Source organism: Chiloscyllium plagiosum, unplaced genomic scaffold, assembly GCF_037043375.1.
Source record: "Chiloscyllium plagiosum isolate Xiang-an unplaced genomic scaffold, Cpla_swu_hap1 HiC_scaffold_3, whole genome shotgun sequence".
NCBI classification, from domain to species: Eukaryota; Metazoa; Chordata; class Chondrichthyes; order Orectolobiformes; family Hemiscylliidae; genus Chiloscyllium; species Chiloscyllium plagiosum.
Genome location: NW_028270141.1, coordinates 64,307,137 through 64,321,506, shown reverse-complemented (window position 1 = coordinate 64,321,506; position 14,370 = coordinate 64,307,137). Strand labels below are relative to the sequence as shown.

At 38.5% G+C, this 14,370-nt stretch overlaps 1 protein-coding gene across 1 annotated transcript in view; it reads right to left on the bottom strand.

The window, feature by feature from the left end:
• Positions 1–241: 241 nt before the first annotated feature.
• The window catches only part of cdc5l (CDC5 cell division cycle 5-like (S. pombe)), a 48,543-nt gene continuing 34,414 nt past the window's right edge, over positions 242–14,370 (bottom strand). The window contains exons 14-16 of the mRNA XM_087979825.1: positions 12,269–12,466; positions 1,670–1,882; positions 242–730 (exon numbers count right to left, since the gene is read on the bottom strand). Coding sequence (XP_087835951.1) covers positions 623–730; positions 1,670–1,882; positions 12,269–12,466 — 519 coding nt within the window. The 3' untranslated portion in view covers positions 242–622. The remainder of the gene's footprint in view (positions 731–1,669; positions 1,883–12,268; positions 12,467–14,370) is intronic.

The following is a 14,370-nucleotide window of genomic DNA, read 5'->3' as shown; positions in this document are numbered from 1 at the left end:
GAGGGCCTTCAGGATCATACACTGGCACAGTTTAGCATGTTGAAACTCAGACTTCCAGTACAGTCGTGCACCTTTTTCTTTTGCTTGCATCTATTATATACCAACACTGCAGCTGATTAATTGTAATTTGAACGTTGAAAAGATGCAAGTCCCAAATAAGAGTGAATACTACAATAATTTAACATTAGCTTTTATGCACACAAATCAGGTTATTTTCAAATTAAAAGGAAGTAAGTCAATGTAAAGAAAAAAAATTCACATTTTATTAGAATGTTACTCAAATCACAGTACAAATCACCCTTTCATAAGTTCAACATACAGTTAAGAAATGTTCAGAAAAATATTTAATTCAGTACTGCTGAGATTTTGACAGTAGATCAGCTGAACATTGTTTTCTTGCACCACTGCCAGACAGGAACTTTACTCCATATATTACTTATGTTTTCCACGTGGAATATACAAAGGATTCATATATACTACAGCAAAATGCTAAGCACAGTTTGCATGGGGTGACGTTACTGAAGTTTCCTTTTTAATCCATTATTGTAACAGAAAATTCTGCTTAAATGGAGTTTACTGTACAGAACAATATGAAATGCATGTAGAACAGAGGTTCCGCTTTTCAATACTTGGCTGATACAAGCCCTTCTTTTTCCAGAAGTAGATCTGCATACCTTTGCTGGAGTTCCTTCTCTCTCTCCTGCTGCCGTGCAACATCTTCCCTCAAAGACTGGGTTTTTGGAGTTGGGAAACAATATGAGAAAAAAAAACATAAGTTACATGATGCTTAATGACAGACCATAAAGTCTTTACTGCTTTTGTGGATGCATCCTTTGGATTGTCAGAAAACGTTTATGGAATAAACTTCACTGAGACTTTTTAAATCACATGGTTAAAGGTTGCATTCCTTAAATGTGCTACAGAACTTTACATAATGTTTGGCAGTTACAGAGCATATCATTCGTGCTCATTATGAAAAATGTACCCTGTCAAAGATCGATGAGTTGTAATAAGATTGTGTCTAATTGACTAAAGTGACTTGACACAAAAAACCCCAGAAGTAATTGAATTCTTCATTCAATGCCAGTACTGCAATTAATCATTTGTTAGTAGTACCAAGGAAATGCAATTCAGAATGAATACAGCAATTGAGTTTTTCATATGACCATTGAGGACAGTAGTCTGCCCAAGGCCATAATTCATTGGGTGAGAAAGCATTCTACCTAATATTACTAAAGCTATCCACTTAGTACTATATTCCATGTAAAATCAAATGCAGATCAGAACCTAAACCTTTATCTTCCTTACTAGCACTTGCCATATTATCCCTCCAAAGGCAATGTAGGCTCATTAGAATTTAGGACTGAATACTTCAGAGTGAAAGTAGAGGCACCACAAATTCATTTCTTTTTAAATGATGCTTTTATCAATGGAACTGGTTTTCTACTGAAACGAGACAGGCATTTTTAAGTTTTTGCTGATTTTTCTCAGTTGCCTTCTTTTACGATATAAAAAAGCTTATCACTCAAGCGCAGGTTTCAAAACCATTTTCAATTTACTATATGATACAAAAGTTATTTTAAGAACTCATTTTAAAAAATAAATAGTGGCAAACACAAAAATCTATTGATTCTGCACAACTCAAATTAGCAAAGATCATCAGAATTACCTCTTGTCGCCTTGGAATAGCTATATCCTCATGCTTCTTTAATTCTTCAAAGGTACATAATTCCAGGTGTGCTTGCTCAATCTGATCCCAGAGATCACTCAACTGTTTCATAAGACCTGTAGCACGTGACTGATATCCTCCAAGCAATATCTTCAATTTTTTCTCCATTTTTGCTGCCTGTTTTGCTTCTGTGGTCATGTGATTTCTGTTGGTCTATAACAAAAGCAAACGGTGATTATGACTCAAAAAGTAATCAGCATTTTCTAGAACCAAATAAAAACTAGTTATCAGCGAGAACTGCTGTATCACCCCTAAGGGTGTGCAGTAATTTTATTTCAGAACTGCTGTATCACCCCTAAGGGTGTGCAGTAATTTTATTTCAGAACTGCTGTATCACCCCTAAGGGTGTGCAGTAATTTTATTTCAGAACTGCTGTATCACCCCTAAGGGTGTGCAGTAATTTTATTTCAGAACTGCTACATCACCCCCAAGAGTGTGCAGTAATTTTATTTCAGAACTGTTACATCACCACTAAAGGGGTGCAATAATTTTATTTCGAAACTGCTACATCACCCCTAAGGGGGTACAGTAATTTCATTTCAGAACCACTACATCACTCCTAAAGGGGTGCGGTAATTTTATTTGGGATTTTGACCTTGTGATAATAACAAGGGCAGTTTAATGAAACACATTTAAAGCAAGGCATTTTGTCCTTTTTTCGAAGACATTTGACAAGCTGTAGTACAAAGGGATTACAAAGTTGAAGGAGTTGCAGGCACTCGCAACCTTTCATGCTGCTCATAAACAAGTGCAGCCAAGATAACAAACTTATTCTGACTAATTTAAAATAAGCTATAGTTGACATTTTAAAAGTGGATATAATCAACCTCATGAGATCAAACTATGAATTGTGGCAAATATTTTTAGGGAATTTATTTTAAAAAACTGATACATATGGATGCAACTTCAAAATTCATAAACTGTCTTTTTAGCAGACCAACACCCTATAATGAACTTGTACAGCACGTTCAATGTTAGAGGCACAATTGCATCAGTCAAATTGTGAGCTTTAAGAAACAAAAATAGAAATTGCTGGAAAAGCTCAGCAGATCTGGCGACATCTGTGGAGAGAAATCAGCATTGACGTTTCCTCAGAACTGCTGAGTTTTTCCAGCAATTTCTATTTTTGGTCTCTGATTTATAGCATAGAGTCATAGAGATGTGCAGCATGGAAACAGACTCTTCATTCAAACTCATCCATGCCAACCAGATATCTCAACCTAATCTAGTCCCACCTGCCAGCACCCAACCCATATCCCTCCAAACCCTTTCTATTCATATACCATCCAAATGTTTTTTAAATGTTCTAATTGTACTAGCCTCCATCACTTCCTCTGGCAGTTCATTCCATACACGCACCACCCACTGCATGAAAAGGTTGCCCCTTAGGTCTCTTTTATATCTTTTCCCTCTCACCCTAAACCTATGCCCTCTAGCTCTGGACTCCCCGATCCCAGGGAAAAAATCTTGTCTATCTATCCTATCCATGCCCCTCATGATTTTATAAACCTCTATAAGGTCACCGCCCAGCCTCCAACGCTCCAGGGAAAATAGCCTCAGCCTATTCAACCTCTCCCTATAGCTCAAATGCTCCAACCCTGGCAACATCCTTGTAAATCTTTTCAGACCCATTTCAGGTTTCACAACATCCTTCCAATAGGAAGGAGACTAAAATTGCATACAATATTCCAATAGTGGACTGACCAATGTCCGGTACAGCTGCAACATGACCTCCCAACTCCTATACTCAATACTCTGACCATTAAAGGAAAGCATATCAAATGCCTTCTTCACTCTCCTATTTACCTGTGACTCTATTTTCAAGGAGCTATGAACCTGCACTCCAAGGTCTTTGTTCTGCAACACTCCCTAAGACCGTACCATTAAGTGTATAAGTCTTACTAAGATTTGCTTGCCCAAAACACACTTCGCATTTATCTAAATTAAACACCATCTGCCACTTTTCAGCCCAACTGATCAAGATCCTGCTGTAATCTGAGGTAACCTTCTTCGCTGTCCATTACAGTTCCAATTTTGGTCTCATCTGTAAACTTACTAACTATATCTCTGATGTTCACATCCAAATGATTTATATAAATGATGAAAAGTAGTGGACGCAGCACCGATCCTTGTAGCACTCCACTGGTCACAGGCCTCCAGTCTGAAAAACAATCCTCCACCACAACCCTCTGTCTTCTACCTTTGAGCCAGTTCTGTATCCAAATGGTTAGTTTTTCCTGTATTCCATGAGATTTAACCTTGCTAACTAGTCTCCCAAGGGGAACCTTGTTGAATACCTTACTGAAGTCCATATAGATCATATCCATCACTCTGCCCTCATCAATCCTCTTTGTTATTTCTTCAAGTTAGTGAGGCATGATTTCCATGCACAAAGCCATGTTGACGATCCCTAATCAGTCCTTGCCTTTCCAAATATGTGGAACTCCTGTCCCTCAAGATTTGCTCCAACAACTTGCCCATCACCGTCAGGCTCACCGCTCTATAGTTCCCTGGCTTGTCCTTACCATCTTTTTAAAATAGTGGTACCATGTTAGCCAACCTCCAATGTTCTGGTGTCTCATCTGTGACTATCAATGGTACAAATATCTCAGCAAGGGGCCCAGCAGTTTCTACAGAGTTCTAGGGTACACCTTATCAGGTCCTGGGAATTTATGCACCTTTATCCGTCTCAAGACATCCTGCCCTTCCTCCTTTGTAATATTAACATTTTTCAAGCTGTCACAATCTATTTCCCCACATTCTATATCTTGCATGTCCTTTTCCACAGTAAACAGTGAGGCAAAATACATGTTTTGTATCTCCCCCATCTTCAGCGGTTCCACACAAAGGCCGCCTTGCTGATCAATGAGGGGCCTTATTCTCTGGAAAAACACAGGAGGCCAGGCAGCATCCGAGGAGCAGGAGAATCGACGTTTCGGGCATAAGCCCGAAACATCAATTCTCCTGCTCCTCGGATGCTGCCTGGCCTGCTGTGTTTTTCCAGCACCACATTTTTCAACTCTGGTACTCCAGCATCTGCAGTCCTCACTTTCTCCTAGGGGCCTTATTCTCTCCCTGGTTACCCTTTTGTCCTTTATGTATTTGTAAAAACCCTTTGGATTTTCCTTAACCCTATTTGTCAAAGGTATCTCATATCCCCTTTTTGTCCTCCTGATTTCCTTCTTAAGTGTACTTCTACTACCATTATACCCTTCTACATATGCTTCCTTCTTTTTCTTAACCAAACCCTCAATTTCTCTAGTCATCCAACATTCTACCAGCCTTTTCTTTCACCATAACAAGAATATACTGTCTCTGGACTCTCATTATCTCATTTCTGATGGCTTCCCATTTTCCAGCCTTCCTTTTACCTGCGAAATCTGACCCCAATCAGCTTTTGAAAGTTCTTGCCTAATACAGTCAAAATTAGCTTTCCTTCATCTGCAGTTCTGTTGATTTTCATGAATTTTAATTTCGCTATGGAATGTTTTCAAATTAGCTTCAATTCATTTACAGAATTTATAGTTATCACTAGAAAACACCCACTGATACATAAGCACACCTTTTGTTCAAAAGGAATTTTCCATATTTAATCATCTTGTGTGTCAATTCACCTAGTAGAACACTTGAGATACGTGGGAGACATTTCCAGAAAAACACCAAGCTGTTCAAATTGCTCTTGCTTTTTGAATGTTATTTGAATCATACAATAGAAAAGAGTATAATACCAATTCTGGTCTGGTGAGCACAATAGACCACAATTGAAGAAAGAAAATAGAAGCAGCTAATTAGCATATTGTATCTCCTGACCATCCAGGCCATTTCTAGAAGATTGAGGCTTTGAATAAAACTAAATTTCCTACCACTGTATGCAACTGGAATTAGTCCATTCATCATTCCAACAGTCTCCTAATTTTTTTTTCAAGATTATTGTGAAAGGCAGTATGATGATAAAACTAATTCAAAATTATTAATTCTTTTGAATTTTCAGACTTCATTCCAGGCCACTTCATTGGCTACAATCTTAGTTTAGATTCAAAATGGCAGTCAGACATTGTCTTTCAGACTTGTGAAATTCACAATAATGAAGCTTGGGAGGCTGGCATAGGGATGCTGAAAAAATACTTGCATTAAATTATTGATAAAGACTGGGAATGTGCTCATTTTGTAATTATCCTTCACTATTATGGTTATTTCAAACCATCACTCACAAAAGGATTAAGTTGGACTGCGGACCTTAAAGTTGGACTGTACTAACAAATGCTTACTTAGATATGGTCCACAGCTGTTTTTAATACCAATAGAAGCATGGTAAATTCTCTGAATGGAACTGCTACTGCCTGATTCTCAGAAGTACGCGTGTGAATGATTTCCAAACTACTTACCACGTTTCCCTGCCAAGATATTTTAAACAAATCCACCCTTTGTGAATAACTTCCTGATTAACTGAAACTTATCCATACGGGTATAAATAAAACATGCTACGCTTGCAATCCCATTGCGTTTATTTTTTCAGCCAAAAATTGAGTTTAAAAAAGAAACATTGCTGAAAAAACGCTTACTCTATCCTTGCCACTCATTTTGTTGTTGAACTAATAACTGTAATAGAAATTGGTAAGGTTATACTAAAATAATAGAAGGACAGGCAGTCAAAAATAACACTTTTTTGCTAAAGATACAAGGCAAAATGCTTTGATGAAAGTGAGTACTGCAGATGCTGGAAATTAGTATCGAGAGTGTGGTGCTGGAAAAGCACAGCAGGTCAGGCAGCATCCGAGGAGCAGAAAAATCGACGTTTTGGGCAAAAGCCCTTCATCAGGAATTCTTTGCACATTAAAGCAATCATGTTATATCTTGGCCTTTATGATCAGTTTAGTCATTGAAACTTCAAAGTGTAGACCTTTGTTGGTTCCACATGACAGTATTAAAAGTTAGAACATGGAATAACAATTAACCTCTGAAGCCAAAAGAACAAACGTAAATTAAACACCTAACAGCAGGCTGATAGAAGATATTTATCATTCAGACTTCCTTTTCGCTTCATACATTTTAACAAGCCTTCATAATCAAGCAGCAAGTATTCACATGAAAACTGTGCAACCTTTACCTGCAGGTTGATCATTACTTGCCACTTTCTTATTTATTCTGCATTGAGAGAAAGTTCTGGTTTAAAAATATGGCTTCAGCTGAAGTGGATCAATGCTGCACTCTTCTGGATAAATAAGTGTAATTTTTGCAAATGTGTAACTTCAGTTCATATTCCCAACTTTGTGCATTTTATTAAAAAGTGTGCAAGGTATTGTGTGAATTTCATTTTCTTCAGTGAATGCAAATTCTTGGAGTCAGTCTCCTCATTTGCTTAGATAAGGTGACCAGTCTGCCACTTGGTGTATAGAGGGGACACCTTTTGATACTGTGCAGTATTGTTTGTATCTCTGTACAAGAGGTTTGTACCAAGGCCCCAGCAGTGGGGTTTGGCAGCACAGGAGTGCTGGATTGTTCTGAAGCAGTTCAGCAATGACCACCCTCACCATCGTAATTAAAAGTCTACCACTCAAGCAGGTTTGTCACAAGGAACTCGTTAGTGCATTCCAGTGTTTCTGATTTGCTGATACAAAGGATGTGTATTGGTTGATCTAGCTCAGATAAGGATGCTCCATATTGAGCATTGAGGAGATGGAAGGCAGGCAGTGGGAGACTGAACAGGTCATTATGGCATGTGAAGTCAGGAAGTGAGGTAGAACATGGATTGTTTCAATCAGCTAATGGGGTTTCATCAAATGGCAGATATGTGGGGAACGATGTTCGCAAGGACAGTATGGCAGGAGTGGTGTGCGGAATGGAGAGTTCCAGTTATGATATACATGCTGCATTCAATGGAGTGTCAAAAAGATGAAATTGTTTTCAGATAGGTACATAATACTTTGTTGCGGAGTGTGATTGGACAATGATGGTTTTAAAAGCCTTCAATGTTAGATACCATATGTGACAGTACCCTGTTAACTTTGTAATATCTCCATTAAGGATCTGCTCCAGCATCACAAGATGTCATGGGCAAAGATGAAGCTGCAGGATATGGTTTTGGCAGGTTGTGTTGCCATGTGTATAGTTATATATAGCAACCAATGTTGGGGCAAGCACTTAGCCTTGTGGTAGTCTGTGGGTAAATCTTCCCCATGCACTTCTCCCTTGCCCAGATGGATTCTAAATCTTATACTGCAAGAAATGTTAACAACTGTCTTGACCCAGGTTGGAAGCACTCATAATAGTTTTAAGAATAGGCCTGTAGGCAGCTGTTGACATACATTAAATTTTTTTTTTATTATTTCATGGATGTGGATGTCACTGGCAAGGCCTGCATTTGGTGTTCAATACTAATTGCCCTTGAACCAAGTGGCTTGCTAGTCCTTACAGAGGACAACTGAGAGCCAACCACATTGCTATCGTTCTATAGGCGGCCTCTGATTCACTGGCAGCCTCAGGCAGGACTGGACTTCCAGGTGAGTGTCCTGATTAGATGAAAAGCTCACTGGATAGCACATAAGTACCTAATTGATATTTGGTGAGCTTTCTGGCTGGTAGAGAGAAGGATTTAATCACTCCTTAAATCCCCTCTCTTTCTCTAACTCTCTCATCTTTGATGTTCTGCATTTCCCTTAAAAAAGCTTTACATGTAATTTAATCAATTATAAAACACAGGTGATTTGATGATGATGGTAATAGGAAAAAAAGTTCAGTAGAACACTTCTGGATTAAAAAAAATGAAAAAAAAACACTCCTGAAGTTGCTTGCCTCAATACGTAGCAAATGTAGTCCAATGTAATTAATCTTGCAAAACATACTGTCGAATTCTGCATTTCAGGTTAATGCCTTTACATTATCAATGAAAAGGTTATTTGAACACCATTTGACAAAATTATGCAACATTAACACGACAAAGATCTATGTTAGATTTTAACTTACAAATGTAATAATATTGTACTTCCCAATTAAAATGTTTGTGAGGTTACCAATGCTTAGCATTTGTAGAGCGCAAATTGGACAGCAGCTTCTAGCAACCATACCTACAACATTAGTCACAGAAATCAGGAAGTTGCCATCTAAGTTGCCCTGCTCTTCCAGAAGCTCCTCTGCAACTGAGTGAATTGATATTGAAACAGTTACAAACAGCGTGAAGTGCTGCACTTGCATGGTAAAAACTTAAGCACACCAGAAAAAAGGTATGGTTTGTCCATTCCAGTGTAAATAAGTTTTATAGGAAGGACATTATTCAGCTGGAGAGGGGTCAAAAGAGACTTACCAGGATTTTGCCAGGTATGGAAGGTTTGAGTTATAAAGAAAGGCTTGATAGGATGGGACTTTTTTCGCTGGAGGGTAGAAGGTTGAGAGGCAACCTTCTAGAAGTTCATAAGATAATAAGGAGTATAGATTAAGTTAATGGTAGTTGTCTGTTTCCCTAGGATGGGGGATTTCAAGATAGTGGTGCAAACCTTTTAAGGTGAGTGGAGAGAGTTTTGAAAGAGATTAGTGGCAAATATTTTTGCACAGAGTGGTTCACATGTGGACTGATCTCCTGAGGAAGTGGCAGATGTGGGTACAATAACAATGTTTAAAAGACCTTTGGAGAAGTACAAAGGAAACGTTTGGAGGGACATGGGCCAGGAGCAGGCAGGTTGGACTAGTTTACTTTGGGATTATGTTCACCATTTACTGGTTGGACCGAAGGGTCTGTTTCTATGCTGTATGACTCTTTGCCTCTATTAAATCTCACGTTGCCAAACACTTCTGTTGGCACTGAAAATACATTTTCATAAGTATGAAGTCTCAGTCTTCGGATTATCATTATTGCTAGTGAGCTTAAGAGAAATAACACTTCATTTGTAAGAACATTTGCTCTTGATTCTTATCTCTCTTTTCTCCCACCTCACAATGATGGCATAACAGCCACACAGTGATGTTAATTTTTTTTTGGGGGGGAATGGCAGTTTCCAGGATTTTAACCCAGTGACACTAAAGGAACTATCCGAAGAACTATTGTGATGAAGTGGTAGCATCCCTACCTCCGAGCTAGGAGACCGGGGTTCAAGACCCACCTGCTCCATAGGTGTGTAATAACGTCTGGACAGGTTGATTTAAATAACTTTCCATGTATCCACTGTCCCTGTCATTCTCAATAGTAGTAGTCATGGAATTAAAAGATACTATCTAAGCAGACTTGGTTAATTTCTGCTGTGCATCTTAGATGGTATACATTACTGCTACTAAACATTGGTGGTGGAGAGAGTGAATGTTTATGGACGTGGTTTCAAAGGGGCTGGATTATCTTGGATGATGTCAGGCTTCTTGAAAGTTGTTGGACTGCAGCCATCCAGGCAAGTGGGAAGAATCTGATCACACTCCTGATTGATGCTCTGTAGATAGTGAATACACTTGCAGGAAATGTGAGCTGAGTTACTCACTGCAGGATTTCTAGACTCTGAATTGTTCTAGTAGTTTATATGGGGGCGAGTCCAGTTCACTTTCTAGTCATAGAGATGTACAGCATGGAAACAGACCCTTCAGTTCAACCCGTCCATGCCGATCAGATGTCCCAACCCGATCTAGTCTCACCTGCCAGCACCCAGCCCATATCCCTCCAAACCCTTCCTATTCATATACCCACCCAAATACTTTTTTAAATGTTGCAATTGTTCCAACCTCCACCACTTCCTCTGGCAGCTCATTCCATACACGTACCAACCTCTGTGTGAAAAAGTTGCCTCTTAAGTCTCTTTTATATCTTTCCCCTCTCACCCTAAACTTATGCCTTCTAGTTCTGGACTCCCCGACCCCAGGGAAAAGACTTTGCTTATTTACCCTATCCATGCCCCTCATAATTTTGTAAACCTCTATAAGGTCACCCCTCAACCTCCGACGCTCAAATGGTGCTCTAATCTGACTAATCAAGGAGACACGGTTGCTTGCCCTATTCGCATGTCCCAGCTTCCTGTGGTATGCTGTGTTGAAACACGTTTCTAATCATAGCAAGCCATAGCTTAAAATCCCACAAAGCCTGGTTATACAGTGTTTAGTGCCACTAGTTCACCCTGACTGCAAAATCTTCTCAATATATTTAGTTAATATTCATGTTTGGGAAATTAAAGAAATCTTCTGATGGTTGAAAATACCGGCAACAATTCCACTCTTATCACCAATGGTTATCACACTATAGTGAATTTGTATGAAAATAAAAAACAAGTGATCTTTAAAATTGCTGACCACTTATATTTCAATTAACAGGTAACCCTGTACTGAGGAACCTTGATTATCTGAAGGACACAGGCAGGGAGTGTTTCATTGGTTAATCGAATGCCGGATTAACATAGTTTGGCCAAGCATTGTGACATTGCGATCTTGCTGGATAATCTGATATTCGGATAATCGAATGCCAGACAATCGAGGTTTCTCTGTAAATAGAATTACTTTTGTGACTATCTCCCTCTGATTACATTATGCAACATAAAATTATACCACTGTTCCAATTTCAAATATGTAAGAATAAAATGCTTCTTTTGGGTTAAGAACAAATGGAAGTTGAAGAAACAAAAAACAAACATTTTTATATTTTCTAACCAAGATTCACGCTAAATTAAAAATAACATTACATTTCCCATTCATCTGTGGTATTCAATAGCCTAGTTAACAAGAAAAAGGTCATTGTGGACTGAAAGACTGTAATGGGAAATTATACTGCAGTCTTCGCCCAGTTTCCAGTGGGAAATGCCGACAGCACAAACTGCAAGGCAGTTAGGGCTTCGGGGAAATAGAAAATGTCAGAAAGCCCTACTATATTAGGGCTTCTTTTCTGAAGTTGGACTGCAAACCTTCGGTGGATCTTAACAGGATGCTACGTTCTTTATGTGTTGTGTGTTGTAACTAATCTGGGCACTAAATAAAACACTGGTCAATTTAGTGGTCACACAGACTTCGAACTGCAACCCTCTCCCTAAAATATCAACATTTCTTAACTTAAAAAAGAATTTCATTCATGCACATTTTAAGTGGAAAAGAGTAATATTGCTATAAGTTGTTATCAGCACATTTAATCGCTGTAGAATTAAACATCTTCCCACTTTGGATTTGATTTAAGTCATTTTTTACAATACATGAGAACCAATGCAGATTGCCTTTTATCTTACTGATCTTAACTTTAAATACACAATGCTATTTTGGTAACTTCATTCTTAAAACACAGCACTGTTTGTTTAAACTCATCTGCAATCCATTTGCCCAGATCTTTCTTCTACAATTCACAAGTCAATAATGAACCTCTTAACTGCTCTGTAATATTTTTCCCAGTTACTAAGCTACAAGTAATCGCAAATGAGATAACTCTCAGTTAATTGCTCTCAGTTGGAAAGGCTGAATGGTACTAATCTTATATCCTCTAAGAAATTGGTTTTACATAGGTTTGACTCGTGTTCTTTTTGGCCACGAGCAAGACAAAACCCAATCTTTTCATCTTAATCAGCAACTAATAGTTTTCTAGTGTAAACTAACCTCCAGCTTCTTTTCCAGTGACTCTATTCGGTCTTTCTTGCTAGCCAGGTTGGCTCGAGTGTACCTGTTTTGTCCAGGTAGATACAACACCTGACTGTAACATTCTTCCCAAACCTGATTATATGCTTCAAGAGGAAGGTCTCCATGTCCCATACCATGTTTTACAACCTCCATCTCCAGTGTCAACAAATCGCTGGCCTGAAAAAAAGGTACACAGTAGAAATGTTACAAATACCTTTACTAATACATCACCTTTAGGTTCCCCTCCAAGCCACTCACCATCTTGACTTGGAAATATATTGCCATTCCTTCACTGTTGCAGAGTCAAAATCCTAGAACTCTCCCCCCCCGGTGGCATTGTGAGTCAACCCACAGCATGTGGACTGCAGCAGTTCACGAAGGCAGCCCACCACCACCTTCTCAAGGGCAACTAGGGATGGGCAATAAATAAGAACCTGATAATTGAAGATGTTGTATACTGAATGTTGTAATTATGTTTTTTTTCAAGAAAATTATTACATTGTGCTACAGGTTTCACTTCAAATAGCTCCAAACCTGAAACACTATACAGAAGGTACTGAATTTTCAGGTGCAAATGCTATTCTATTAAACAAAATATTAAATAAGTAGTAACAAATGAAAAATCAGCAAAGTAGAAAAACATTTGTTGTTGTCTTCGTAACTGCTTTCATAGATTGACCAGGTGAAAATAGCAAGTGGATTTGAAAATAACTTTCATAATTTTGCCACAAAAGCTGACCTATTTTGAGAGCATCTGGTTCTGAGTGAATGGATCCATTGATTCATTACAGCAGTCTTGTTAAACTCTAACACATGACTACAAACACATTGCTGACATCCAGTGGCACAATTGGTGTATCGTAACTACACTATGAAATAGTGTGGTGATTTGAAGTTGCAATATCCTTACGAAGTGCATTTGAAACTAGGGCCGTAAGCAATAAAGGCATTAATTGAAGATTGCAGTATTGTAGGTGAACAATTTTGATTCACTAATTCCCAACATCAATTGGCCAGAAGTAATTATATCTTCTTCCATCATCGATGTCATTCCAGTCAGTCCATTTGCCAGGATCAGTACTGGTTTATACCTGTACGTTATGATGGTGGTAGTTGTTGACTATATTCTCTGACTGTGGGTAATAATACATAGACACTCTATTTATAACTACTTGAAGCTCAGGGAACGGTCCTTTCCAATACCGCCCTGCTCCTCTACCATTTTTTATCATCCATCTCCTCCTGACACCTTGACAAGCCCCTCCTCCCAAGCTCACATCAGTCAAAAAAACATGCTGCTCCTCTGCCCTTTGCGAGCCACAATTTATCAGGCCAAGTGTCACTCCCAAACCTGACAAATAAACTTTCTTTTTATTTTTCTGAGATTTTCACAATCTTTGATGCAGCCAGCTACCTAGGACATCACTGAATTTGTCATCATAGACATTACAACTACATGTGCAGAAAGTTAGCTTTCAGAAGATTCAGGGTGATCCAAGACAGCTATTTGGTTACAGCCCAAAATATACCCATTACGCATTATTCCCCAACCCTCTACTCACAAATAGAACTTTTATTTTGATCAAAATTCATAACCGTCAGCCACCTGGGAAAATAAAACACAAAATACTTGCATTTGACTTTATGATTTTTTACTGCGAAAGTTTCATAAAGGAATTTTAAGCATTACGGAAAGGAAACAAAATAGAACATTTTTGAAATTCTAGCTTATTTATTTAATCAGATTAGAAACCCTCAAAGACTTTCTAAATATTATTTCTGGCACTTTCTAGACTGGCACATCATGATCAGTTTAAAATAATGCAAAACTCAAGGACCTAACGGACAAGGTTAAAGTATAGCCACTGCAGTCCAAAAGACTACAATTACTTTTCCAGATACAAGCATATTTTAAATGCCCTACGCGCTTTGTCCCCAACGTTAGCAATAAACTGAATGATAACGACTAATTATTCTTCCTGAAACACTACCCAAAGTGCTTCACAAACAATCACATGAATCCAAACTTTTCATGAACTTGCCAGTACTTATTGCAATACACATGAACAAAAGATCAGGCG